This window comes from Rhinatrema bivittatum, chromosome 1, assembly GCF_901001135.1.
Source record: "Rhinatrema bivittatum chromosome 1, aRhiBiv1.1, whole genome shotgun sequence".
In the NCBI taxonomy this organism is placed as follows: Eukaryota; Metazoa; Chordata; class Amphibia; order Gymnophiona; family Rhinatrematidae; genus Rhinatrema; species Rhinatrema bivittatum.
In genome coordinates, this window is record NC_042615.1 from 262,646,224 (window position 1) to 262,673,585 (window position 27,362).

General features: G+C 43.1%; 1 protein-coding gene across 2 annotated transcripts in view; it reads right to left on the reverse strand.

Annotated features, from left to right (window-relative positions):
* Nucleotides 1-1,650: 1,650 nt before the first annotated feature.
* The window catches only part of ANKRD53 (ankyrin repeat domain 53), a 46,786-nt gene continuing 21,074 nt past the window's right edge, over nucleotides 1,651-27,362 (reverse strand). For both annotated transcript variants that reach the window (XM_029594269.1, XM_029594279.1), the window contains exons 3-6: nucleotides 22,586-22,785; nucleotides 18,764-18,928; nucleotides 14,596-14,716; nucleotides 1,651-4,617 (exon numbers count right to left, since the gene is read on the reverse strand). In XM_029594269.1, the coding sequence (XP_029450129.1) occupies nucleotides 3,832-4,617; nucleotides 14,596-14,716; nucleotides 18,764-18,928; nucleotides 22,586-22,785 (1,272 nt within the window). In that variant the 3' untranslated portion in view covers nucleotides 1,651-3,831. The remainder of the gene's footprint in view (nucleotides 4,618-14,595; nucleotides 14,717-18,763; nucleotides 18,929-22,585; nucleotides 22,786-27,362) is intronic.

Below are 27,362 nucleotides of genomic sequence, written 5' to 3' on the forward strand. Positions count from 1 at the left end.
TTATAGCAAGGAAGAATATAGACATCCTTTTAGCCATATTAACAATCCAATACATAATGTGCACATGTACCTTGTGTTTGAAAATCATCTTTCTTTGTGTGGGCTTAAAAGTATTTGCCTATTTTTTGCTGTAAGGAACCTTATTAAAAACTTACCCTTTGGTTCCTGAATGATCCAATCCAAATTTTTGGTGCATTTGCTAACCAATGGGATGCGCCTATCATCTTTGCTTTCTCTCTCCATCTGTCTGTCTCTCAATCTGTCTGTATTCATTTATCAGGTATTCAGTGCAGAAGAGAGAGCGGTCACACTTAAAAGTGGTGGGGACCGTTCTATGGAGCGGGGTGGAAGGGAAAGAGTACTGGGGTTGGACCTGAAGAGGGGAGAGAGACTGTGTGAGTCTGAGGGGGGCTGGGGAGTGTTTGGGGGATGTGGAACAGAAAAGATTCATGTGCACCACTACCCACTAATTCACAGGAGTCTCAGGGTGACCAGTACTCAAAACATTCTCAGTATGCTTCTTGGGGTTTCCAGTTTAGATTTTGTCTATACATTTCTGTGTCTAATTTTTGGTCCCTTATTCTGGATTTGGTCTGGTTGAGTTCTGTGTGTGTGACAGAGGTGAGGGATTTTTACTAGTAGGCATTTTCTATGTAAGGCAGAGGGAGGACAACTCAGAACCAACAACAGGAAATATTTCTTCATTGAGAGGGTGGTGAATGCCCTTGGAAGACGAAAACAGTGAAAGAATTCAAAGGGGAATGGGATAAACACTGTGGATCCCTAAAGGCCAGAGGATGGAAATGAAGAAAAGAGTGCATGCTGGTGTAGCAATTACTACCCCTTAACAAATAAGCCTTCATACTGTTGATGCAACTCCATCATTGCTCTCTACTTCAACGGTAACAGGGAATTGGATTCAGACAGCAACCAACACGGGCCCCAAGTATTACAGTATGGGAAACTGTTAAGCATTGGGGCAACCTGCATGGCACAGCAGATATTATCATAAGCTTGCTGGGCAGACTGGATGGACCATGTGGTCCTTATCGGCCGTTATTTCTATGTTTCTATGTCTGGCTTGTCCTGTTTTCCCAATAGAAGGTGAGCTGGTATTCTAAGGCATGTAATTTTGTATTGCTGCCTTTCCATAGGCAGGGTGTTTGATGAATGTTTGCTGTTATAGTATGACACGTATGCTATGTAGGTTCCAAGTGTCTTTTTGACAGGGTTTTGTGTCGTATCACAATGGGACAGATTTTCGAAGGGGTATGCGCGTAAGATACGTGCAAATACCCTCTGAAAACCTGCCCCAAGCTCCCCCTGCGTGCGCCGAGCCTATGTTGTATAGGCTCGGTGGCGCGCGCAAGCCCCGGGACGCGCATAAGTCCCGGGGCTTTCCTGGAGTGTGCGTCGGGGGCGTGTCTCGGCGACGTGCCGTCCGGGGGCAGGGCCGCGGGCGTAGTTCCAGCCCGGGGGCATTGGCCGAGCCCTCCGAAACTGCTCCCGGGCTGGGGAATTGCGGGCCGGCAGCCAGCCGGCGCACGAGTTACGCCTGCCTCGGGCCTCGGGAGGCGCACGCAGGGCTCGGTGCGCGCAAGGTGCACAAATGTTTACCCCCTTGCACGCGCCGACCCCGGATTTTAAAAGATACACGCGGCTACGCACATATCTATTAAAATCCAGCGTACTCTTGTTTGCGCCGGGTGCGCGAACAAAAGTACGCGCTCGCATATTTTTTAAAAATCTGCCCCAATGTGTCTGATAGTGAAGGGAATTTGGGTTTGCTGTTAATGAGATGACATTAGAGTTTGAATATTTTTTTTGGAATGGTGAGGTGGAAAATTCCTAATTCTGCTCTGCATCTGCTACTGGGGAAATGTCTGTGTCTGCAGGGAATGTTTACAGAACTCCAGCCTTCTCTCTCATGTGGAAGGAGAGGCTGAATGATGCTATAAAATACTGCATTGAAGGCCTTTAGGACCCTTTCTTGTAGTGTCTTTTATAGCCTATTTAAAGGGAGGGGGGGAGGTCCATACTATGAAGGGTGTGATGTGTGGAAATGTCACTTTGGCTTGTCCTCCTGTTGCACCCCCTTTTCTCCCCAAGTACTAGAGATGCTACTGCCTCCCCTCCATCGTGAGACTTTTCCAAAAGAGAAGTGGGTGATGTGCTGTGGCGATTACAGTACTTTCTTTTCATATACACTTTTCCCCAACTCTTTCCTGATGCTTCTTTCTATTATCATTCAAATGGAAAGAAAAGGGGTACATAAGATCATGAGAACTGCCATGTTGGGTAGGGAGCAAAGTCTATTGAGGCCCGCATTCTATCTCTGACAGTGGTCAATCCAAGTCACAAGTACCTGGCAGATTTCATAAAGTAGATTTAATTCCTGTTACTCACTCCCAGGGACAGCAATAGCTTTCTTTCTCTGCCTAGCTAATAATGTGTTACGGACTTTTCCTCCAGGAACTTGTCCAAACCTCTTTTAAACCCCACTATACTCGTAGTCTTGATCATATCCTCTGGCAATGGATTTCACAGCTTGACAGTGCGTTGAACGAAAAAGTACTTTCTATGATCTGTTTTGAATCTGACGGTTGTTAGTTTCATGGCATGTTCCCTTATGTTAGTATTATTTGAAAAGGTAAATAACTGTTTAACCATAGAGATTAGCTAGCTACCATGTTAATCCAGGGGAAGAAAAAAAAATAAGATTCCATTTTTCCTTCCAGATGAAATAGTGGGAGCTACCCTTCTAAATAGAGGCAACCTGAATCTACTCCTGCACTGAGCAGGAATCAGTCTAGTCAAGGAACAGGATTAAAGGAGGCAGTTAAGTCACACATCTATTACCTAGGTGGGTGAATGACTCTTGGTAAGTAGAGCTGGAGGTGGAGAGGAGCCTGATAATGGAGAGTTATTGACAGACTCTGTATTCTGTGCAATCTGAAGCTCCCTTTGGGGCTTCCAAACATGTTTTGAAGTTTCAAAATTCACATAAATAAAGTCTGAACCTTCCATTTCATGAGTGGATATTCTGCTATTTGGCCACTATTCATGTAGTAATAAATGTCCAAACCTTTGGAGATAATTGACCTCTTAATTCCCTATTTTGATTAGCAATGATTTCAATGATCATTACAATCCAGCCTCAGATCATGATCCAAAAGGGAAGAGGGCTTCTTGGATTGCTCCTAACCCTAGCTGTGATTGCTGTTATCTCTACACATTGTCAAAACATTATGTTGACTCTATGAGAAATCTGCTTGTTTATGCTTTTCATACAATTTAAAAATGAGTGAACCATATACAAAGAGAAGATTACACAATGAAAAGATGTTATTGTTGAAGCATATAATTAAAAAAGAAAAAGTGGTTTCCCTAGAGACTTTTGTGTCGCAGTGTTCTTACTCCAAGTATCAATTTACCTATATTTTACATGTAAATGAAATGTGGCAAGCCCGTTTGTATTGTCGTACAGTAGCAATGGGTTTAAATGTTAAAAGCCAAATGTTAATGAGAAAATTGAGTATGGAGTACTATTGAAGGCTAATGGGTGGGGTTTGTTTAACTGCACTATACATATGACAAACTTATTTCAAGTAACAAAATCAATGAAAAGGGCAAAAAGCATTCTGTTTGCTAAATTGAATAGGTGGGAGGATGATTGTTTGCCAGATGGTTTTCATATTTAGGTGGTAAAATGTGTGAAAAATGAAAAGCAATGTGGCAGGCTTCAGTACCTCAGTCCTTTTTGTGTTAAAGAAGGTCCAGAATCCAAATAAGAAAGGGCAGGAACACGAGCTCCTCTGTTGCTGAAACATTTTAGCCATTGCTCTCGTTCACAGGTGATTCATTTTCTCCGTCGATCAGCTTCATGTACTTTGGGTCTAAGGTTTCACGCAAGTGAAACACCATTTCCTGCATAGGCCTCTGAGCTGGGGTGGGAGACCGTTTTTTCTCCAAATCAAAGACATAGGTGGCTTTAAATTCCTGTGGTATGTGTATGCGGTGCACTACACTTTCTGGGAAAAGATTTCTCTTTATGATCTCATAGGATAACTTTGGGACAGGAGAGATAGCCTGGCCAGCAGCTGCTGTGATTTTGGGCTTGCCCTGCTTATCCTTGGAGAGAAACACATAGGACCCCAAGTCATGATCCTTAGTCTCGTCAGGGGAAGTACTCAATCTGATTTCTACAGGTCGGAAGATATTTGATACAGGATGAGTTCTGATGTTAGTGCTGTAGTTCCATATGTTCTGCCAAGTTGAGGAAGGCTTTGTTTTGCAGGACTCACTTTGCAAACTCTTGTGAGTCCCAGTGGAAGTATGTTTTTCATGTGAATTTAACTGGGGCATGGTGTCTGGCTTCTCCTCCTTCTCCAGGCCTATTATTGTTTCACTCTCTTTTTCATAAAATTGGCTATTTCTTTTGTTGTTCTTATGCTTTTTTTTCAGAGCCAAGATCTTGTCCATTAATTTCCCTGTTGCTACTCTTAACCCAGAAGGATGCATCTTTTGGTATGTCGGCAACACTTTAAGACGTTCGGGTAATTGTTTGCTTTCAATCCAGTTATTAAATGCCACCTGACGCTGATGGTCATAGTATTCCTGCAGTAAAGTACATAAAACGATAAAGACATATGTCAGTTTAAGATGTTTTTGGGAAACTGGAAGTATGCATAATATTCTTGTGTATACAAAAAGGACCGCTGTCACTGTTCTATCTAAAGGAACAACCGAAATACTCACTTAGAACAGTAAAGATATAGAAAAACTCACTAAAAAAATACTATACCAAAAATTGTACTTATCCACCCAAAACCAAATTTTTATTACAAAAAAATATAAATGAAGTATAGTACCAAAATACAAATTGTTATTTAGATTCAATATCATTTAAAATGTAGGCAGTGGTTTACTAAGACTCTCCACAAATATATAATACACTAAATACACAGAACATTCGACAGCACAAGGCAAGACAAGACAAAAACACAAACAAACAAAAAATGATAAGACACAAAACAATTCCAAATATTTAAAAAGGTCATCCGATGAAAAACTAAATCCAATGGGGTAGATTTTCAAATAGCGCGATTTGGCGTACTTTTGTTGGCGCATCAGGCGCCGCCTACATCCGTTCCCTCCGAGGCCGCTCTGAAATCGAAGCGGCCTCGGAGGGAACTTTCTTTTACCCTCCCCTCACCTTCCCCTCCCTTCCCCTACCTAACCCACACTAAATACACAGAACATTCGACAGCACAAGGCAAGACAAGACAAAAACACAAACAAACAAAAAATGATAAGACACAAAACAATTCCAAATATTTAAAAGGTCATCCGATGAAAAACTAAATCCAATGGGGTAGATTTTCAAATAGCGCGATTTGGCGTACTTTTGTTGGCGCATCAGGCGCATCAGGCGCAGCCTACATCCGTTCCCTCCGAGGCCGCTCTGAAATCGAAGCGGCCTCGGAGGGAACTTTCTTTTACCCTCCCCTCACCTTCCCCTCCCTTCCCCTACCTAACCCACCCGCCCGGCCCTATCTAAACCCCCCCCCCTTACCTTTGTCGGGGGATTTAGGCCTCCTGGAGGGAGACGTAAATTCCCGCGCGCCAGCGGGCCGCTAGCGCGCCGGGACGCGACCTGGGGGCGGGTCCGGAGGGTGTGGCCACGCCCCCAGACTGCCCCGGGCCGTAACCACGCCCTCGGGCCTGCCCCCGAAACGCTACGGCCCACCCCAAAAACGCCATGCGGATCGAGCCCGCCCCCTCGACACGCCCCCAACACGCCCCCCTCGGAAAACCCCGGGACTTACGCGAGTCCCGGGGTCTGCACGCGCCGGTAGGCCTATTGAACATAGGGGCACCGGCGCGCAGGGCCCTGCTCGCCTAAATCCGCCCGGATTTAGGCGGATTAAGGCGAGCAGGGCTCTGAAAATCCGCCCCAATGTGAGGGCACCAATCCTAGGCTGATCACAGAGCGGGATAAGTCATATAAACAAAATCCTAAAATATTAAACAACCCAGAGAGAGTTCACTTAGCTTGTGTGTTGACAGAACTGAGTCCAAGATCAAACAGTATATATAAAGTGGCAACGGAGAATTAGACCACTGTTCGCTGGGTAGTGTTGCACCAAGATGCTTATAAGAATGAAGCAATATAGCTACTTGTACTATTCTTTGCCGAAAATATTCAAAACTTCATGGTGTTCTCTCTTCACAATTCCCCCAGATGCACCAAACTTATTGCTTCTCTATGTCCGACAAAATAAAGTGTTTCATAATATCAAACCATGGGCAATGTTGAGATGGCACCCAGTCAACCAATGTTCTCTGTTCACAATTACACCGGACAATTCAGACTCATTACTCCCATGCCCAGCACTAAGGAAATGGTGTCTCATAATCTCCAACCATAAATGATGTAGAGACAGCACCCAATCAGGAAATGTTTCCCCGAATAACTCCCATAATATTCTTTACAACTTAAGGGCTGAATTTTCAAAAGGATTTATGTGCATAAAACCTGACTGTGTGCATAGGATTCTGAACATTGCTGGGGGATTGCGTGCATGTAAAAATGATTTTGTATGTATTTTTAAGTGCATTAGAAAGAGGTATTCCAGGGGGAGGGGGCATAGTTGGGGTGCGTTAAATATATAAGTGCATGCTTTTGATTTTCAAAAATATTCATGTAAATCTACATGCACCTATCTACACCTGTGAAATTACAAATGTAATTGTGTGTGTTTATGCTGCCAAGGTACCATGCACACCCAATGACTCTTAAAGTGGATTATGCAAGTCCTCATTGAAAACTTGGACTAAAGTCTACGTATATTTTCTACATGCAGATTTTAGTTGACACATGCTGTTAGAACATGAGGGTAATTTTATACCAGGCGCCTAGGGTAATAGAGACAACTGAAAAGATAGAGTTTACCGGCTAAAACTAACTGCTTAAAAATTTCCCTCACTGACTGGCTAAATTAAATTGGCTATATGCATGAGGTACATACATTAAACCAGTTAAAAATGTAGTGGAGCTAGAGGCATGGAGAAGCTGAAGGTGGAATATAGCCTTAAAGTTATCTTGTTAACTCTGAGTGGCAAAACAATAGTCCTATGTCTAGCCAGGCAAATTTGTCTTCTTAGATAAAGGGGAATTTTTAGCCAAAACCTAGCCGGTTAGGTTCAGCTGAAAATCCAGCCAAAGATACAAATTAAAATTAGCTGGTTATCGTTCCTGCTCAGTGGATTTTTGAAAAAGGACCCGATAGTTTGCATGTGGGCTTTGTAAAGCAGTGAATCATCTTGATTTAGTTCCCATCTTATAACTTTTGGCCAGCCGCAGGATCGCCCTGCAAGAAGCCACGCTCACCCCAGGATGCTGCCTGCTGGCCCTGAAGCTATACTGTCTTCTTCACAATATGGACACCACCACTCCTGCATGCACCCATAGGCATGGGCACATGTGCTTTCATCCTTGATATGGGCTCTGCAGCAGGAAATCTCATCGGCATGCCTGGATGACATCATGAGAAGCTAGCTATTTAAACCCAGCTGGCCCGTTCACCAGCACCTCAGCAACAGATCTTCCTGCTCCTGCAGGGCGCATGTTGCTTCTCTGTCTCAGTGCCGTGCCTTGTTGTTTCCCTAACTGCCTTGCCTCCATGTTGTTTTCATGCCTTGCCTCCTAGTTGTTGCTCTGCCTTACCTTGTCTTTTCCCGCCATGTCCTGGTCCCCTGTCCGTGTCTTGTCCATCCGTCTCTACTCTGCTTCTGGTATTGACCTGGCTTCAGACCCTGACCATTCTCCTGGATTACCGCCTACCCTGATTTCAACTTGGACCTTGATAGTGATTGACCTCTGCCTGCCCTGACCTCATCCTGGACCTAGACACTGTTTGCTCGCTGCCCGCCCTGACCTTAGCCTATTACTTGACTTCACCTGACTGTTCATTACAGGACCCTCGCCGAAGCCCTAGGCCCAGCCCTTGTGAGACCGTGCCCACCAGCTGTCAGCCTAACGGCTTTGCCTACTAGGCTGTCAACCACATCACAGCCCAAGAGCTCACATCCGTGACAGATTGCTGAAGCCATGAGCTCAGTGGACTCGTCCCTGTCTCAGGCTATTTCTGGATTGGCATCCAAGTCCAGCAAAAACAAGACCAGCTCAATCCAATGACCAGCTGCTCCATGGTCTCGCTGTATGAATGGACACCTTGCTGGTCCCTGTATCCTCACCCTCACCTGTTCTACCTTCAGTGGCACTGAACCGGCATCTGGATCCCATCCCACATTTACTACTGCGACACAGGTATGATGGAGATCCCAAAGTCTGCAGAGGCTTCATAAACCAGTGCCTGATGCATTTTGAGCTACAGGCACCCAACTTCCCTTCAGACCGGGTCAAAGTGGCATTTATTCTAGGTGCTGCCCTAGCCTGGCCTTCACCCCTGTGGAAAAATAATGACCGCCTTATGGGGAATCTGGACAACTTCCTTAAACAGTTCCAGCAGAATTTTGATGAGCCTGGTTGGTGGTCCTCTGCTGCCACTGAATTACTCTGCATTAGGCAGGGCACCCAAATGGTGGGAAACTGTGCCATTCAATTCCAGATGCTGGCCTTGGAACTTCGCTGAGATGAAGACAGCCTCACCGCCATCTTTTGGCAGGGCCTTGCAGAGGGCATTAAGGATGATCTAGCTGGTTGGGACCTGATGCCTCTTCGTATGGACCTCTGCATTTAGAAGAAGTCCTGGGAGAGAGAGGCTTAGTGATGGCATTTCAAGCTGGCTCCCAAGTTTGTGTCCTCTGATTCCTTCCACAGATGCCATACCTGCTTCCTCCACTAAAGAACCCATGCAATTTGGCAGACCTTATCTCACAGAAGAAAAAAAGCAGAGATGCAGGTAGTTCAACCTCTGTCTCTATTGTGTCACAAGGACACTTTAAGAACATAAGAAGATAAGAAAATGCCATACTGGGTCAGACCAAGGGTCCATCAAGCCCAGCATCCTGTTTCCAACAGTGGCCAATCCAGGCCATAAGAACCTGGCAAGTACCCAAAAACTAAGTCTATTCCATGTAACCATTGCTAATGGCAGTGGCTATTCTCTAAGTGAACTTAATAGCAGGTAATGGACTTCTCCTCCAAGAACTTATCCAATCCTTTTTTAAACACAGCTATACTAACTGCACGAACCACATCCTCTGGCAACAAATTCCAGAGTTTAATTGTGCGTTGAGTAAAAAAGAACTTTCTCCGATTAGTTTTAAATGTGCCCCATGCTAACTTCATGGAGTGCCCCCTAGTCTTTCTACTATCAGAAAGAGTAAATAACCGATTCACATCTACCCGTTCTAGACCTCTCATGATTTTAAACACCTCTATCATATCCCCCCTCAGTCGTCTCTTCTCCAAGCTGAAAAGTCCTAACCTCTTTAGTCTTTCCTCATAGGGGAGTTGTTCCATTCCCCTTATCATTTTGGTAGCCCTTCTCTGTACCTTCTCCATCGCAATTATATCTTTTTTGAGATGCGGCGACCAGAATTGTACACAGTATTCAAGGTGTGGTCTCACCATGGAGCGATACAGAGGCATTATGACATTTTCCGTTTTATTCATCATTCCTTTTCTAATAATTCCCAACATTCTGTTTGCTTTTTTGACTGCCGCAGCACACTGCACCGACGATTTCAATGTGTTATCCACTATGACACCTAGATCTCTTTCTTGGGTTGTTGCACCTAATATGGACCCCAACATTGTGTAATTATAGCATGGGTTATTTTTCCCTATATGCATCACCTTGCACTTATCCACATTAAATTTCATCTGCCATTTGGATGCCCAATTTTCCAGTCTCACAAGGTCTTCCTGCAATTTATCACAATCTGCTTGTGATTTAACTACTCTGAACAATTTTGTGTCATCTGCAAATTTGATTATCTCACTCGTCGTATTTCTTTCCAGATCATTTATAAATATATTGAACAGTAAGGGTCCCAATACAGATCCCTGAGGCACTCCACTGTCCACTCCCTTCCACTGAGAAAATTGCCCATTTAATCCTACTCTCTGTTTCCTGTCTTTTAGCCAGTTTGCAATCCACGAAAGGACATCGCCACCTATCCCATGACTTTTTACTTTTCCTAGAAGCCTCTCATGAGGAACTTTGTCAAACGCCTTCTGAAAATCCAAGTATACTATATCTACCGGTTCACCTTTATCCACATGTTTATTAACTCCTTCAAAAAAGTGAAGCAGATTTGTGAGGCAAAACTTGCCCTGGGTAAAGCCATGCTGACTTTGTTCCATTAAACCATGTCTTTCTATATGTTCTGTGATTTTGCTGGCTGTTGTCCCGTGAAAGTGGGAAACTTCTGAGCCTAGGGTTGATTTTAGAGGCAACCCTAACCCAGTCCTCACTCTCTCCTCAACTGCTTGTGCTGATCACTTTCCTTGCCAACGGTGCAGAGGTGCACATCAAGGCATTCTTGGACTCCAGTGCGGGGGAATTTTATTGATGAAGGATTGGTACACTCGCATAGTTTTCCAGTAGCAACCTTGGAGCCTATAATCTCATTCAGATACACGAAGCGGATGAATGGAAGATGGAATTCAACACTCATGAACAGGCTTTATGAATACCTGGTAATGCCATTTGACCTTTGCAATGCCCCTGCCATTTTTCAGCACGTGATTAACAAAATCTTCAGGGACCTCCTCTATTCACACATCCTGGTGTACCTAGACAACATTCTCAATTTATCATGCTCCTTGACATAGCACCGTGAGCATGTCAAAACAAGTGCTACAGAGCCTCTATGAAAATCACTAATAAACCAAACACAAGAAATGTACCTTCGAATAAGAGATTCTCCCATTCTTGGGCTTTATCATCTCCCATCATGGCCTACACATAGACTCGGCAAAGGTGAAGGCTATTCAGGATTGGCCTCAGCCAATGGGACTCAAGGCCCTGTAAACATTTTTGGGCTTCGCCAATTACTATCAACAATTTGTTCATAGCTATTTTTCCCTGGTGGCCCCTCTTACTGTCCTTACTAAGAAAGATGCCAACACCCAGAATTGGTCCAAAAAAGCCGTCTAAGCCTTCAACTCAAGCAAACATTTCTCAAGCATCCTTGCCTCTAGCACCTAGACTAGGGTTGCCAACTGTCCAATTTTGGACTGGACAGCCAGGTTTCCAGATGTGCTCTACAGTACCCGGTCAGAAGTACTGAACGGACACTGAAAATCTGATTTTTGCAAGAGGCTCCTCTTTCCCACAGCTTCCTGGTCACAAGGAAAGACAGAGCCAAGAGCTGTGATGTGTCCCTGCCCTCTTAACTCCTTTCCTGTTTTGTGATTGGATGGGATGGGGAAAAGAGGTGGGGCACAGCACAGCCCTCAATTCCCAGTGGCTCCACAGATATCTGCAGCAATGCCTTCTGGGTCCCTCTCCCTCCCTCACTAAGTGCTGGGCCAAGACCTGACAGAGGGGCTGCAGCAAGCCATCCAAGGGATACAGGAACTGAGGAGGGGAAGAGACAGGCAGAGTCACAAAGTGAGGAAAAGGGAGAGACAGAGGGGACAGAGGGAAGGGAAAGAAAAGGAAGATAGACACATAGGGAGCAAGGGAGGAAAGTCACAGGAAAGGGGAGAGGTACAACGGGAGAATGAGGGAAGGTGGGAAACAAAGATGGGGGAAGGGAAGAGACAGAAGAGGCTCAAAGGAGACCCAGGACACAGGAGCAAAGGAGACAGAGAAAGGCACTGGAGAGGAGAGGGAGATAGGAGGGAAGAAGGAGGGAGAGAAAGACAAGAGCATGGGGAGGGAGAGGACTAGAGACAAGAGGGCAGCACAAGAGAGGAGTGCACCAAGGAGGGGGAGTGCATATTGAGAAACAGGTGACACAAAGGAGACACAGATGAAAAGTTTGGAAGGTTTTAAGGAAAGGGAGAGTGAACCCACCTGTGTGATAGAGGAGGCTGTGTGTTTACAGGGAAGTATGGAGGTGGGTGTATATTAGAAAGGCTTTAGTGGTGATGGAGAGCAAAACTGCATAAACGACACTGATGTGTTTATGAGGATAATTGAAATAACATTTTATAAAACAAAGGGGGTGCTTGAAAGCTAAATAATGAGTGGATCAACAATTGGCATAGTCTATAATACCCCCCCCCCCTGCCTCCCCTCCCCAAAGCATGAAGTTTAGGGGGGATGTCCAGTTATGGTCCATGGAAAAGTTGGCCACCCTAAACCAGGTCTGTCTAAATCTTTTATCATAAAGGTAGTTGCCTCTGCTACTGGGGTGGGGGCTGTCCTCAAGGCTCAAACAGCACTTCCCCTATTTATTTTTTTTCCCAAGAAGTTTACACCTACAGAAAGAAATTACACCATTGGAGGCAGAGAACTTCTGGTGGTAAAACTGGCCTTGGAGGAATGGTGCACTTATTGGAGGGAACTAGATATCCAGTCATGATCTTCATGGACCACAAAAACCTGCAATACCTCCAGCAAGCCTAACAGCTAAATTCGCGTCAGACCCGCTGGTCTTTATTTTTTACCTGCTTTGACCTGAAGCTATGGTACCAATTAGTGGGCTGACACCCTATCCCAGTCCTTTGAAACAGAAAATCTAACAGAACCTCTCTGCCACATTATCGATCCTGAAAGGATTATTGTAGCCACAGCGGTCCCCATACCTCCAGGGAAGACGGTGGTTCCTAAACACCTTCAGGAAGAAGCACTTAGCTGGGCACATGATTCCTGCTTGGCAGATCACCCTGGGATTGCCAAGATTACTGAACTGCTCTTCCGGTCTTCCACCACTATTGGTGACCTCAAGTGAGACATTACATGCAGTGCTACATGAAGTCCTGTCCCAATCATGCCATTAAGAAGACCTTTCACGCCTGCCCTTGGTCCTCAAGAGACCATATTCCCATGTGACCATGAATTTTGTCACAGATCTTCCTCCCTCCAACAAGTGTTCCACAATCTGGGTCATAGTAAATCAGTTTTCCAAGATGGCTAAATACCCACAATCTTTGACTGAAGAATCCATCCACAAAGTTTTCAACACTCTTCATCAGCACATTCCCAGTCTTTCATCAGATTGGACCAGTCCACAGTATTTTCCAGGTGTCTCTTCTCTAGCTTTTACTTTTATCTTGAACATCACGATCTTCTCCTAGACCAACTGAAGTAACCTCAGAGGAGGATAGGGAGTATGAAGTTCAAGAGATCAACTCCAAGCTTATTCAAAATAATCTCCACTACCTCATCTTGTGGAAGGAGTTTGGCCCTGAGGAGAACATCTGGGAACCCATGTCAAACATGCAAGTTCCTAGTCTTATCTGAGAATTCCATCATCTCTTTCCCCCCAAGTCTAAACCCAGAGGCTTTGGGGAGGGAGCTTAGAAGGTAGGTACTATAATGTTTGGCCAGCTGTGAGATGGCCGCGCAACCGGCTGCACTCACCCCAGAATGCTGTTGGCCTGCCTCAACACCATACTGTCATCTTCATGGTACAGATGCCCATAGGTGCGGGGACATGTGCTCTCATCTTTGAATTGGGCCCCAAAGCAGGAAATCCTTGTTAGGGTACCTGGATGACATTATGGGAAGCTGGTTATTTAAACCCAGTCGACCCATTCATTGGTGCCTCAGCATCAGGTCCTCCTGCTCCTGCAATGTGTATTGTTTCTCTGTCTCAGTGCCTTGCCTTGCTGTTTCTCTGCCTGCCTTGCTTCCTTGTTGTTGCCTGCCTTGTCGTCTTGTTTTTGTCATGCCTTGCCTCCTAGTTGTTGCCCTGCCTTGCCTTTTTTTCTATGTTGTGTCCTGGGCCCCTGTCCATGTCTTGTCTGTCCAGCTCTACTCAATTTCTGGTGTTGACCCTGTCTGGTCCCTGACCACTCTCTTGGTTTGCTGCCTGTTCTGACTTCAGCTTGGACCTCGACACTGATTGGCCTTTGCCTGCCCTGACCTCAGCCTGCACCTTGACCTTGCCTGTACTCCACCTGCCCTGACTTCGGCCTGGACCTCAACACTGCTTGCTCACTGCCCACCCTGACCTAGGCCTGTTAAATCGACTTCACCTGACCATTCATTACAGGACACTCACCTGAGCCCTGCTGGGCTCTGGAACCCAAGGGCTCAACTTGTGGGGAACAGGGCTGGTATAGGTGAAGCCCTAGACCCAGTCTACCAGCTGTCAGCATGGGTCTAGCAGGTTTGCCTACTAGACTGCGTCAAGCACTTCACAGCCCAAGGGCTCACATCCATGACACATCTCTGCCACTCCTTGTGTGACTTTGAACAAGTCAATTAAACCTTTCCTTTCTCTTCTCAAACTTAAGACTGTAATGTCCTTGGTACAAAGACTTTGTAATCATGGAAATTATCTTGTATCTCATTTTGTACCTTGATAGCATTGTACAAATAATAAATATCATTATTAGGCAATGAATACCAATGCACATCTGCTGCAACTGTCAGTCCACAGTTTTCAGAGCAACAATTCAAGAATAACTACTTCAAATTTCAATGTGGCATAATCCTTTATTACCTTACATGTATCATACATTTCCTCTTCAGCTTCCTGCAGGTTGCTTTTTAATTTAGTTAGTCTCTGGATTTCTTGAGCAACAGTGGCTTTGTCCTTCTTCCACATACAGGTACTGAGATATCTAGAGAAATGGCATATAAAAGAAAAAGCAGAGACAAGATAGTGGCATGATATAGCAAAGGAATTTTGTCAAAAAGATCATTTTTGAACTGTGCTCCTTTTTTGGAACTGTTTTTGAATAAAACATTTGAATGATTTGCTCTTTGCTTGTGAAATATGGAGCAGCAAAAATAGTCTTTGGGTCCTGTACCTATTTTTTTGCTGAATAAAAGAAAAACACATACCACTAAAGTTTAAAGGAGAAATGTTATAGTTTCCGGAAAGCAGTGCAGAGACAGTATACACAATGCAGTATATTTAGCATCGTAGAAGTATTACTGAGAAAAAAATGCATACATTATAAGAAAAATGGAGCATCACTAAGATATGAGTGATGGGCACAGAGAACGTATACATAACATTACTGAATTATAGGAGACACAGTAAATAGATAATGGACTGTGAAATAAAAGACAATGTAGCTTATCAAATATGAGGAAAAATATAGATGGCACATCTAGTAGCACAATTGATATGTTTACAGACTAGCATAATTACCTGTTCTTCGCATGCTTCTGGGTATATGTATTTGTATGTTCGCTGTATATGTTTATGTGTGTGTGCTTTGTAGTATGGGTTTGCCTGAATTCGTTTGCGTGTGTGTGTGTGTGTTTGTGTATGCATGCTGTGTCTTCTTAACAGGTTGCACGGAGCGCACTGTTAGCTGGCATTTGGACGCGCGTTTTCGATGCGCTAGCTTTACCCCTTATTCAGTAAGGGGTAATAGCGCGTCCAAAACGTGCGTCCAACCCCCCCCCCCCCCGAACCTAATAGCGCCCGCAACATGCAAATGCATGTTGATGGCCCTATTAGGTATTCACGCGCGATTCATTAAGTAAAATGTGCAGCCAAGCCGCACATTTTACTTTCAGAAATTAGCGCCTACCCAAAGGAAGGCGCTAATTTCTCTGGGCACTGGGAAAGTGCACAGAAAAGCAGTAAAAACTGTTTTTCTGTGCACCCTCCGACTTAATATCATGGCGATATTAAGTTGGAGGTCCCGAAAGTTTAAAAAAGTTAAAAAAAAAAAAAATTTGAAATAGGCCTGCGGCTGCCATCATTTCTGCTTATCATTTCTGCTCACTGGACTCCGATTCTGGCACACTTGCTTGGTGCTTCCTCCGTCTGACTGAACTTGTGGCCCGGCTCCAGTATCACTTCTTAATATAACTGCACCCAAAGTAGTCAACTCTCCTCCAGTGACCACTTTCACTAGTGAAACATGATTTCTGTGCTTTTCATCTGATGCTATTGATAATGGCTCCACTGCATTTGTGGCCTTCTTTTGTACCATTCTCCAATATGGCCTGTTCCTGAAGACTAATTGCTCCTAATTGCCAGGGCTCTGCAGCCTGTGAGTCCATCATGTATGCATATTTTGTCACGCAGATGCTTGCCTATTTTATTTAACAGTTTAACTCTTGGCAGGGTCAGAAATTGTATCATTCATATATATGGATAGATAGATAGATACTGTACTTATGTGAATTGCGGTAACCACAAAATAACTCTGTACTTACTTTAGTTCAAGCTTGAGACAGCGTCGCCCTAGCAAAGACGCTACAGAGTTATTTTTTGGTTACCGCGATACACATAAGTACAGTAACACCCGGTGATTATCGTAATACACCACAGTTTTAGCTTACCATGATCTTTATGAACACAGCTACACCTATGCTTACCAAGATACAGTCTGGCCCCTGATGCAGCCTAATTGTTTGGGTGAAACGCGGCCTGAGTCGGGCATATGTGAATCTGTCATGTAAATTTGGGCGTATTTGTTTCTATCCTGTTACGTTGCACAGCGAATAAAAGTATCCCCACATTTAAGGACACTGGTCTATCTGTTTTTTGCTCACATTTTTTCCATGTACATCAAATATTGGTTTGATGGCTTTTCTACCAAAGATGGATAACAATTTTCAAAAATATGTGAAGTCTATAAAATGGAAAAATATATATATATATATTTCTGGATCTAATGCGCTTACTGGCAACTAAAAGTTCCTATTAATGCTTTAAGAGACAATCATATATGTGGTGAGCAAACGGACAGTAACTTTCAAACCGGCATGCAGGCACACATTGATACGTGTGCATTGGCGCACGCCTAGGGTTGCAGTTATATTATAACATGTGAGCATGTTATAAAATACCCTGGGCACGTGCACATGTGCGCCTGATTTTAAATGGGCACATGCCTAGCCACATAAATCCTGTTTCTACCATGTAAGTCAGGGTATTTTATAATGAGTTTCCCAGTTGAGAGCTAGGTCCTCCAAACCTCCCTGGTTTAATAGCTTGCACTCCCCTGCTACCCCAGACCCTTTAAACCCATCAGAAATGGCTGGGAATTTTTTTATTTTTTAAGTTACACCTCCTCCTTAGCAGATGTAAACTTACACAGCACTGGACCTGGGTGCATACTCAGGTGTGAGAGCATATACTTGCATATCTCTTAGCCCTGCCCCAGACCACGCCCATTCTCCGCCCCTTTTTGAAACTCAGTGAGATGTGCATGTAGCCCGAGATGTGCATGCATCTTGTACCTTTGAAAATTCAGTGGTCACGTGTATGCCAGACTTGTGTGCAGATCCCCTAATTGATGTACAAGCCGGGCTTTTAAAATCTAACTCATAAGAGTATAAGTCTTATATTATATATATATATATATATATATATATATATATATATATATATATATACATACACTCACCAATAAAGTATAATCACAGCCTTAAAAAGCTCATTACTGATTTAAGCTTTCAAGAAACTATTAATTGTATCACTTATGCAACTTCTTAAATGCAAAAATGGTGCTAAATGCAATCGCATCTTTAAAAAAAAAAATAAATCGATGTCCCTAATCAGATCTAGTTGGGAACATCGAATTCTGGAAAAAGGGGCCATTTCATCTAGCTCTTCTTGGGATTTCAGAAGTTGCACAAGTGACATAATTATTAATTTTTTGAAAGCTTATATCATTATCGAGCTTTTCAAGGCTGCGATTAGACTTTAGTGGCAAGAAATAATATAAGAGTTATTATACTTTATGTGATCATCCCTTAAAGATTTATTTCCCATGGTATACACTTCACATAGGGCCGGATTTTAAAAAGGTTATGAGCGCCGGGCTTATTTTAAAAGGGCCCGGCGATGCGCGTAAAGCCCCGGGATGCATGTAAGTCGGCTTACAAAAAGGGGTGGGGTCAGGCTCCTGGCACAACGACCATATTTTCTGCTGTGCTGTGGATTGTGCACCGGCAGTTGGACTGAAGTAAGTTTGGAGATTAAAAAAAAGAAAAAAGGTAGGGGGGAAAGGTCGGGGGAGGAAGGGGACGGGAAGGGTAAGTGGGGTGGGGGGTAGGGAACGGAGGAAGGCTGCACGGCTCAGCGCACGCAAGGTACACAATTGTGCACCCTCTTGCGCGCGCCAACCCCGGATTTTATAACTTGCGTATGCCTGCACACCAAGTTATAAAATCGGGTGTACATGTGGGCGCGCCGGGTAGCACGCGCACATGTATGCCCGCACGCAACCTTTTAAAATCTACTCCATATTTTTTTTAAGGTGGATTCATCTGGTTAGTCTCTTGTGGAATAATTTGACAATTTTCAAAGCCAGTTTCATGAGTAGTGATTTCCATGCCTAACTTGACTGAAATATGCCTTCCTTGACTATGGCTTAAAAACATGTGCAGTGTTGAACAACACTGCTTAATTTTAGCCACAGTTAAAGATATTCCTGGGGTTGGGTTTAGGAAAGTTCATCCATATCCATTTTCAATTCTATGCACGCTCTTTCACATGAAAAAAGCTCCTGCACAGAAAAGCAGGTGTAAACACCGGCAGGCACTTTGTGCCCACTGCAAATATCAAAGCAAATGTGCATGCACGCTGAACACTGGGGTAAAATGTACCTGCAGAGTTTATCCCCAAAAGCACAGTTTGAAAATTGCCCCCATAAAGCACAGGCATTCTGCTGTAGCATTCAGAGGAGTTCACCCACCTGGCACAGTTTCTGTGGCACCAGAGTTTGCAGATGTCAATGGGTTTGTGTCCTTGAGCATTCTTGGCATGAACATCTGCTCCGGCTTCAACCAGGGCAGTGATGCATTCATGAAGTCCCTCCCTCGATGCCTGGTGGAGGGGAGTCACTTTGCCTTCTGCACATCTAAAACAGTTTTGGTTTTAATAAATAATGTGGCCCATTGGAAATGTAAAGGTTTTGCATCTCTTCACCTGAATTCTTAATATTTTCTCTCTGCTAAAAATGAGGTGGCATGGGGAAGAGCTGGGACATCAATGTTCTGGCAGCTCTCGCCTGTTACTTCTTGAGATTGATAGTTGGCTTTGCTCTAGAAATACTCCATTATGTTAGCAGCATTTCCCTATGGAACACTGTTGCAATCACACTTTTATGACTCTTCTGAGGTAGAAAGTCAAAACCTATAAACATCATGATTGTCAGAGGTGAGTGACATCTGAAGAGTCCTGAATTTCCATTGGACTAGCTTGATGGATAAGAATGGCTGTGGCTGAGATTTTTCAGGCTGGTTTATGATCTAGGTCTCAACCAACTCATCCACCCCTAGGCGAAACTGATGCTATCTACAGTGAAGCTCTCCTGTTTCTTCAACAATTTATGCATTCGGTTACTGCTAAACGAAAAATGAATTCTTCAACTCAGGCTTTATTTTACAACCTCATGACATTTGTCAATATCCTTAAGCGTTTGTCCTTAAAGAGTTTTTTTAGTAATAAAAGTCACTGTCTAAAGACAAACCTCATGTTGCTACACTAACTTCATCTGATATCTGCTGTGATTACTAATTCAAACCTATTTTTATACACTCTGTTATTATACAGAGAAAGGTTTGTTCCGTAACTGCTGTTATCAGATCAACTGACACCATGAGATAATAAGTATGCTATTGTCTGAGACTGACAACAGAAAAAAAATTCATCACAAACTTCATATTAGATTTTCTATGTGTAGTAAAGCAATCATCACATTCACCAGCAAATCAAGCAGACATGAGCCTGGAAGTCACAAAGGAGCCATGCATTGGCAGGCACAACATTTCTTGGTATCATATTACAAAGAAATAAAGCGAGCCTTACTTTGTGCAAGGCAGTGTTGAGATGGCATAAGAATAATTGCTATGAAACTTTCTTCCATCCCACCAGCACAAGCTACTATCCAGGAGAGAGAAAAGTTCTGAAATTTGCACATTTCAGGGCTGCAAATCTCCTGCTGGTTGATGGAACTAAAGGAAGATAGAAAGGGCTGGGACTTGAGCCTGGGAATCTCTCTCCCATGGCCTAAGCAAGAAAGAAACCATCAGGCATGGGAGGTCTGTGCAAAAAAAAGGGGCCGCCAATGCTGGGCTAATGATCAAAGCCCAGCTGAAGGAAGCAGCCAGCAACATAAACCCAGGGAGTGGAGGGGAGAAGCGAGCAGCGTGGCCTTGGGGATTTGTGCTCAAGGAACACGGAAATAATTTTGCCAGGGGACATTAAGGATAGAGAGAACAAAAGAAAAGGTAATTGCATATTAGGGATGAAAAGAACAGAAAAGGCAGAGGCTGTGAAGGGAATAAAGAAAAGAATGTTGGTTTGGGAAAAAGGAAGGGAGAAAAGAAAAAAAGGTGGGGAGAGTAGCAATACAGAATCAGATAAAGAGGTTTTGGAAGGAGAAAAGGGATTTTAATTCCTATTATTCCTCATTATTTCTGTGAATGTTACAGCAGAAGCTTTTCAGAGCTAGAAATTTAAAGCAATATGGTTTTGCGAAAATTTTGACTGGAAAAAGAAATTGATTTTATATAACCTTTTCCTACTTGTACTTCCTCTCTGCATATTTCAAACAGCCATCAGAGAAGACATCAAAAGATGTATGGAGACCTATTGAGGACCCATCATCCATGGCTACACAATTTATGGTGGTAGTGCCCCATTAGATATCGACCATCTCCAAGATGAGTATCCAGAACATTTACCCCACATGATGACATAAACCTTTATCAAAAAGAAGGTAGGTGCAGTGTCACATGTAAAAAGAAATAGCCCAATGAGTCCTCTGAAGATAAGATCAGAAGATATGAAAAGTTCAGAAATGTAGAAATCCATGCAAGTCTGAAATTATAAGTGAAAAAAAAAATCTGAAATTACAATGCAGAGATGGAATCCAAGCTAAATTATGCTGAAAGGTCAAAAACTGTCAGCAAAGTGTAAGCAATGTATTTTACTTGTTGGATGGCATGGAGATTGTTGGATGGCATGGAGCTGTAAGGCTGTGACATATTCATCTTAGTCCCTGAGAACTTTCCAAACTCAAGATTGTTTGTTCATGTGTGTTCCATACACAATGAAGCTGATATTCAGAAGCCATTTAGATGGATAACTGAAAAGTTATCCATCTAAATGGCAAAGCAATAACATTTGAAGTAGTATGCGGGTCCAGGGGGTGGGCAGAACTCGTTTTGGGGCGGACCAGAGTTAATTGTATAAGTTATGCAGCTAATTCCAACATTTGGAGTTAGCTGCTTAACCTAGTGGCTAACTCTGGTCACGCTGTAAGGCTGTCCTAAAGTTAGCTGGATATATTTATTCAGCTAACTTTAAGAAAGCTGGATATATTCAACAGTGTGGCTGTGCCACTGAATATTCCAGTAAAGTTAGCCAGATAAGTAAATCCGGATAATTTAACTAGCAGGTCTGTGGCTGAATATGGACCCCATAGTTGCTATGGTTATGAGTTTACATCATACGATACTTGCATTTTGTAGCAGATGCATATATTACTGAGACACAAGATGGAGTAATAAGCTGTTATCCTGATTTGTGGTAAGTTTGATGAAAGCTAAGCAGCTGAACACCTAATTAGGCTATGTAGTCTCCATCTTAGCAGACAAAGTAAGATTAGGGTTGCCAACTGGCTCCAGATTTTCAGTACAGGCTGATCCAGTCCTGGTTTTAACCCATTACATGCTGCGACTTATTCCAATTTCCCTAATGCATTCCCTAAGAAAAGCAAGACTATAAGTATCTACATGCAGGCGAGTAAAGCTAGGACTGGATCAACCTGTCCTGAAAATCTGGAGCCAGTTCGCAACCCTAGATAAGATGGACAAGGAATGGAGGAAGAGGAAGAAAGAAGGAAGAAATCCCTGATGCTGAGAAGAGCAATAAAGGACACTTGTATTACAGGGAGAAATTAGTGAGCAGATTATCTGTCAGTGTACTTGTAATATATCTGTGCAAGAATGCTGGACCTCAGCAGGACCAGCATACAACAAATAAATAAATTCTATTCACGGTAATAACTAATGGTATTGCTTGCCTGCTGGGAATGTTTGGGACATGATACTGGTCACAGGGAACTGAGCTGCTACCACCCACACACACACACACACACACACACACCAATATATATACAATGCAGAGATAGGCAGATAAGCTACCTACTTAGCTGTCATGAAGAGTTCCAGAATAGAACGTCAGGTGATGCTAGGGATAGGAAGGATTCTGAACAAGAAGCAGTACAGATCTATTATGACATTAAAAAGTTGCTTGTTGATTGGACAAACATCAGGGAAGTTCTATAATTTATTAAGTGCTAGATCTCCAAAACATTACCCTTAATAATAGAAAATTAGAACATTTGTTAGCAAAGTAAATGGATCACCTCTTCCCAATTAATTTGTTGGGTTTCTTTTAGCAATTTTATTTTGGGCAGGCTAAGACTAATACAGTACTTCTACCTTTGCATTATGTCGGCACCCACCATATTCACAATATTCCACAACTTTTGTAAGGTTTTACTCACACATTGATGTTTGCCCCTTTCTCAATGAGATATCTCACACAATTCAAAGCCTGGGTTCTGCTCTTCCTGTTCAAAGCAAGATGAATAGGCCTCCAGCCAGCTTTGCTGGGCAGGTTCACATCCACGTTGTATTTTTCATGTAGTAATTTCAAGCATTCAAGCCTGCCATGAAAAGCTGCAAAATGAATGGCTGTGAACCCCTACCAAATAAAGGAGAGAAATCCTTGATGAGTAAAATGTATTTATGATTTTCAACGTTTTGCTCTGTATTTATATTGCAAGGTAGATACTATTGCTTATTTAGCCACCTGCTGTCCCAGGTACAAGGGCTGAGGGAATGCAAGTCCTGTTTAAGGGGTTTTGTAAATGCTGAAATGAACCTTTGACAGCAGGAAACACAGACCTGCCACACAAAGGCTTCCACAGGCTTACATTTATTGGTGAGGTAGAATAGTTGCAGGTATTTAAAACAGAAAGGAAAGTGCAATCTATGTGAAGAGTTGTTATTTCTATTTTCACTGGCTAGACGTCTCCTCTCTCCCAGCTCCTCAGAGCTAAGGTGCTGGCCCTCTTACTAAGAGTTCTGAATTGAGCCTTCAAAGCCACAAAGGACATGTATTTTAAGGCAGAGAAGACTCCATCCCTGTCCAGCCCACATAAATACGTCCAGAAGTGTGCTTCCATCTGCCCACCATGTCAAAACTCCCACAAGAGTATGTGTAACACCTGGTGACTGGCCACTTTGGTACCTTCCAGGGAACCCTGTGCAGGGGGCAGTAAGTGATCTAGCTAGATGTGATCTGGGCATTTTCCAGCAGGTAGGTAGGTAGTGAGTTTTGGGATCAGTCTGTGTAGGTGTGTGACAGAGACTGTTGGTATGAAGCGGGTACCGAGAACCCGTCTCATTTGCTGAGCAGCTCAATCACTCCTAGGGAAGAAAGTGCAAACCATGCTGTTGGACTGTCCTTCCTGGAGGATTTCACTGTTAATATTTAGGGATGTGCTTTCACTTGAAATGACATAGACAATGTCAATGACATTATATTGTTTCATGTCATTTAAAAAAAGAAATGATAGAAAAAAAACCCCACAAAATGTTTTTTTATTTTCTATCGATTTTAATGTTCACTATATTCAGATAGTGTGCCCTATTCAGAAATAGCATGTGCTATTAGCAAATAGTAAGTCCTATGTTTTAGCTTGGGATTTTTGGCGTTAACCTTGCCTAGGTATGTAATAAAAGCTTTAGCACAAAAAAAAAATAAATGCGGCAAACTTAGCACATCTCATGCAAATGGCAGGGTAATAAACCTTTTTAGCTATTCCCCTGCAATGCAAGGAGGCACGCTAATGGGGAGGCTGCCTAGTACATCTCCTTTTACCACAGAACATTGTATGCAGGTCTTAAACTTCTCATGGTAAAAGGAGGGCACCAAAACTCACTTAGAAGGACCAGGCCAGCTGAGTAAGTCGGCTTGGCAAGTGAGTGCTCCCTCCTTCCCCAGCAGGCCAAACCCCCACCTCTCACATTAAAATAAAGTCTGGCCCAGCAGGTTTGGGTCTGGGTCCATCCTCTCAGCCCTCCCCCGGCCCCCACTTATAATCAAGTTGGCCCGGCAGCACCGAGTCAGGGTCCGGATCTAGGTAGGTCCTCCTTCTAGCCTCCTGATTCTCCCCTTAAAGTATTAAATTGGGCCTTGTTGAACTTCCCGAGACCTTCAAATCCCCCCTCCCCACCCGAGAACCCCCTGGGAATGCAGAATCATACCTCTAGCTAATGAACTGCCCTCCCCCCCCAATTGACATTTTTTAACTTATTGGTAACATTTTTTGTTAGTGCACACAATCAGTTAGTATTAGGGTGCACTAACTCTGGAATTAGAAAACCAGGTAGTGCGCACTAACATGAAGTTAGTGCACACTAAACCCCATTAGTGCGCACTAACTCCGAAACGAGGGAAACATGAATTAACTACCTCCAGAAACCATTACAAAAAGAAAATTTGACAGTAAAACACCCCGAAATGAAAACGACACCCAAAAAAAAAAAAAATCAATGCTCCCATTATTTCTAACAGGGCTTATTCACAAACGTGGATAGCACATTTTAGTGAATCAGCCTAATACTGAATCATTGGTCAAAGTTTTTTACTAGGCTTGCATACCTTTTCCCAGTAAAATGCATAGATGAAATGTCATTTATTTTATTGACAAAACATTTTTAATGACTTGGTGCTTCTAGGCTCTCAGAAGACAATAATATCCCTAATGCACTGGTCCCTAACCTCATCCAAGAGGAGCCTATAGCCAGTCTGACTTTCAAGATATCCACAATGAATATGCATGAGAGAGATTTTCATACAATTATCCTGAAAACCAGAGAGGATGGGGGAGGGGGAGTACTCAAGGACCAGATTGGGAATCACTGCAGATTCCAGCTTCTTCCCCAAGTATATCAGGAATACTAATCATAAACATCAAGCAACTTGAATATATTTTGATATTTGAAATACTTTTAATATTTTATCTCCTCTAATGTAGGATCCATGACTAGTTCAGCAGTCCATGAGTACCATGAAAAAGGCCTTTGTCTGCACTGCGACTGATACTGGAGTATTTTGGATTGTAGGAAACAATGGATTGTGGCAGAAACTGTATCTCTTCTTCATGAGAGTTGCCTTTGTTACCATGCATCATCATGACAAAGGGAAATTCTTAGCAGATGAAGATATTTATTGTGATTGATCATGAGTAATCACAAATATCAAGTTTTATTCACTACCCATACTCTAAAACCATTACAAAGCATAGCTCGTGCTGAGTCTCCATCTAGGCTTCTTACGTGTTTTCTCCCATAATGGGGGCGAGTCAGTCACTACAGGACACACCAAAATATTTGTAGCATGCATGGTAAAATCGTGATTAGTGGTCTAATAAATGTCAAAAGTACTGCTGCACTAAAGTCAGTGCAGGGCTTTTAAAAAGTACACACCTCTAGTAAGAGGCATGGTACAACTTTATGCAGAGACAGCAGAATTCGATTAGGAGATGGTAAGTTTATTTGCTATTTAACCCTATACTACCATCTTGAATTGGGGATTTTTGAGTTGACCCTCCTAAAGGCAACATGTCCCTTTGCTCTTCTCTTTTCGGTTTGTTTTCCTAGGGAAGGACCCTGGTGTTTCTAGAGTTGAGACCTGGGTTAAGTAGAGAAGGCAGGGTGCCTTTCCCTACTTATTACCATGTATTTTAGAAACCTTTCTATTGGAAGAAGGACGTCTTATCCGATCTTCCTGCCTCTTGTTTTAGATTCCTTTTTTTCCTTAACAAATTCTTTGTTTTACCGGAGTGCTCTAGGGCCCTAGGGCTCAGTCTTTTTCTAATATTTTGAGTAAAGGTGAGCAGGCTACCCGAAGCTAGGGCATACTGTGGGTCTGATACCCCCAGGTCTGGCAGGTTGCCTGGGAAAAATGAAAAGAGGCTCCATCCTTCCTGAGCAGAGCGAGGGAGTTGTCGCCTTTGAAGTTTTGATTAAATAAAAGCTGGAGAAGAGGGAAGACAGGGGTCAGACTTCTTAGAGATGTGGCTGATAGAGATAGAATCGCTAATGATATTTCTAGGAATCTTGCAACCCTGCCACACTCCTGGGAACCCTATCATCTGCCCCCTTATGGGAAAGGGAGATGCGTCTGATATTGGGTTTTTGTGGGTTTGGCATCAACTCTGTGGTTTAAAATATAATTGGTTAGATGTTGGACTGGATCTAGCTCAGAGGCTGAGGGCAATGACAGGGAAAATGCAAGCTCTACCTTTCCCCCTCTGTGACTTTTCAGCTTGCACCCCCTGCACAAAAATCTTCAGTCGTTTTTCACCCTTCATTAGCAGACCCCCAATCTGGAATTCACAACCCAAAGTATCATACAAGGGATTAGAGTTCAAAATTATACATCCTTGATTCTTCTTGGGTACCAGAGTCAATTAACAATCAAAATCACAAAAGGATGAGTCATAGGATTCCATAGCAGAGACAAATATCAACAACAAAATAAACACAGCTTATGCTTCCTCTCTCTTTATCAGACCGTTTAGATCTCTATCTCCTACTGCTGCATTGGCCATTCTTCTTATATAAGTTAAATAGGGACTCACATCATCTCACTGAATTCTTCACAGAAAGAAACATCTAGATAAGGCCACGGTATCTATCATAAAGTTGTAGTGGTCCATATGTCCTCCCAGTTACCTCTTGGTCACTATCTAGGGAGCATTTACCTGCATCCATAGTGACAGAGGGACCTCCTAGACGGGAATAATTAGCAGGCCCACAAGGATTCTCCAGATTCACATCATGGCCATTCTTCTGATTCTTACTACAAAAGCAGCAGAATCCTCCTGCAAAGGCGAGCACGTACTCTCTGAGCTCAGCCTTATATTTATACAGGGCACATCTCTCCAGAGGTTATGTATCCGGACACTTACTTAGAGAAAGGCAAAAAATAGTGCCATCCTCTTCTGTAACACTAATCCCATTATAAACAAAGATAGAGGTTAAATGAACATGTTGAACGAAGGTAAAGGACATATTATTAGTGGCATAGGACCAGAATTTAGGGCCTGGGCAACATCTCCCTCCCTCTCTTTCTCTCCTCTCTCTCTATATATATATTATTAGTATTGTTATCATTATTATTTTGTGGGGGGGGTTTTTTATCTTTTATTCTATGATTTTTGTATTCTACAGGGTATATAAATCAGTTTATATGAGCCTTAATGGCTG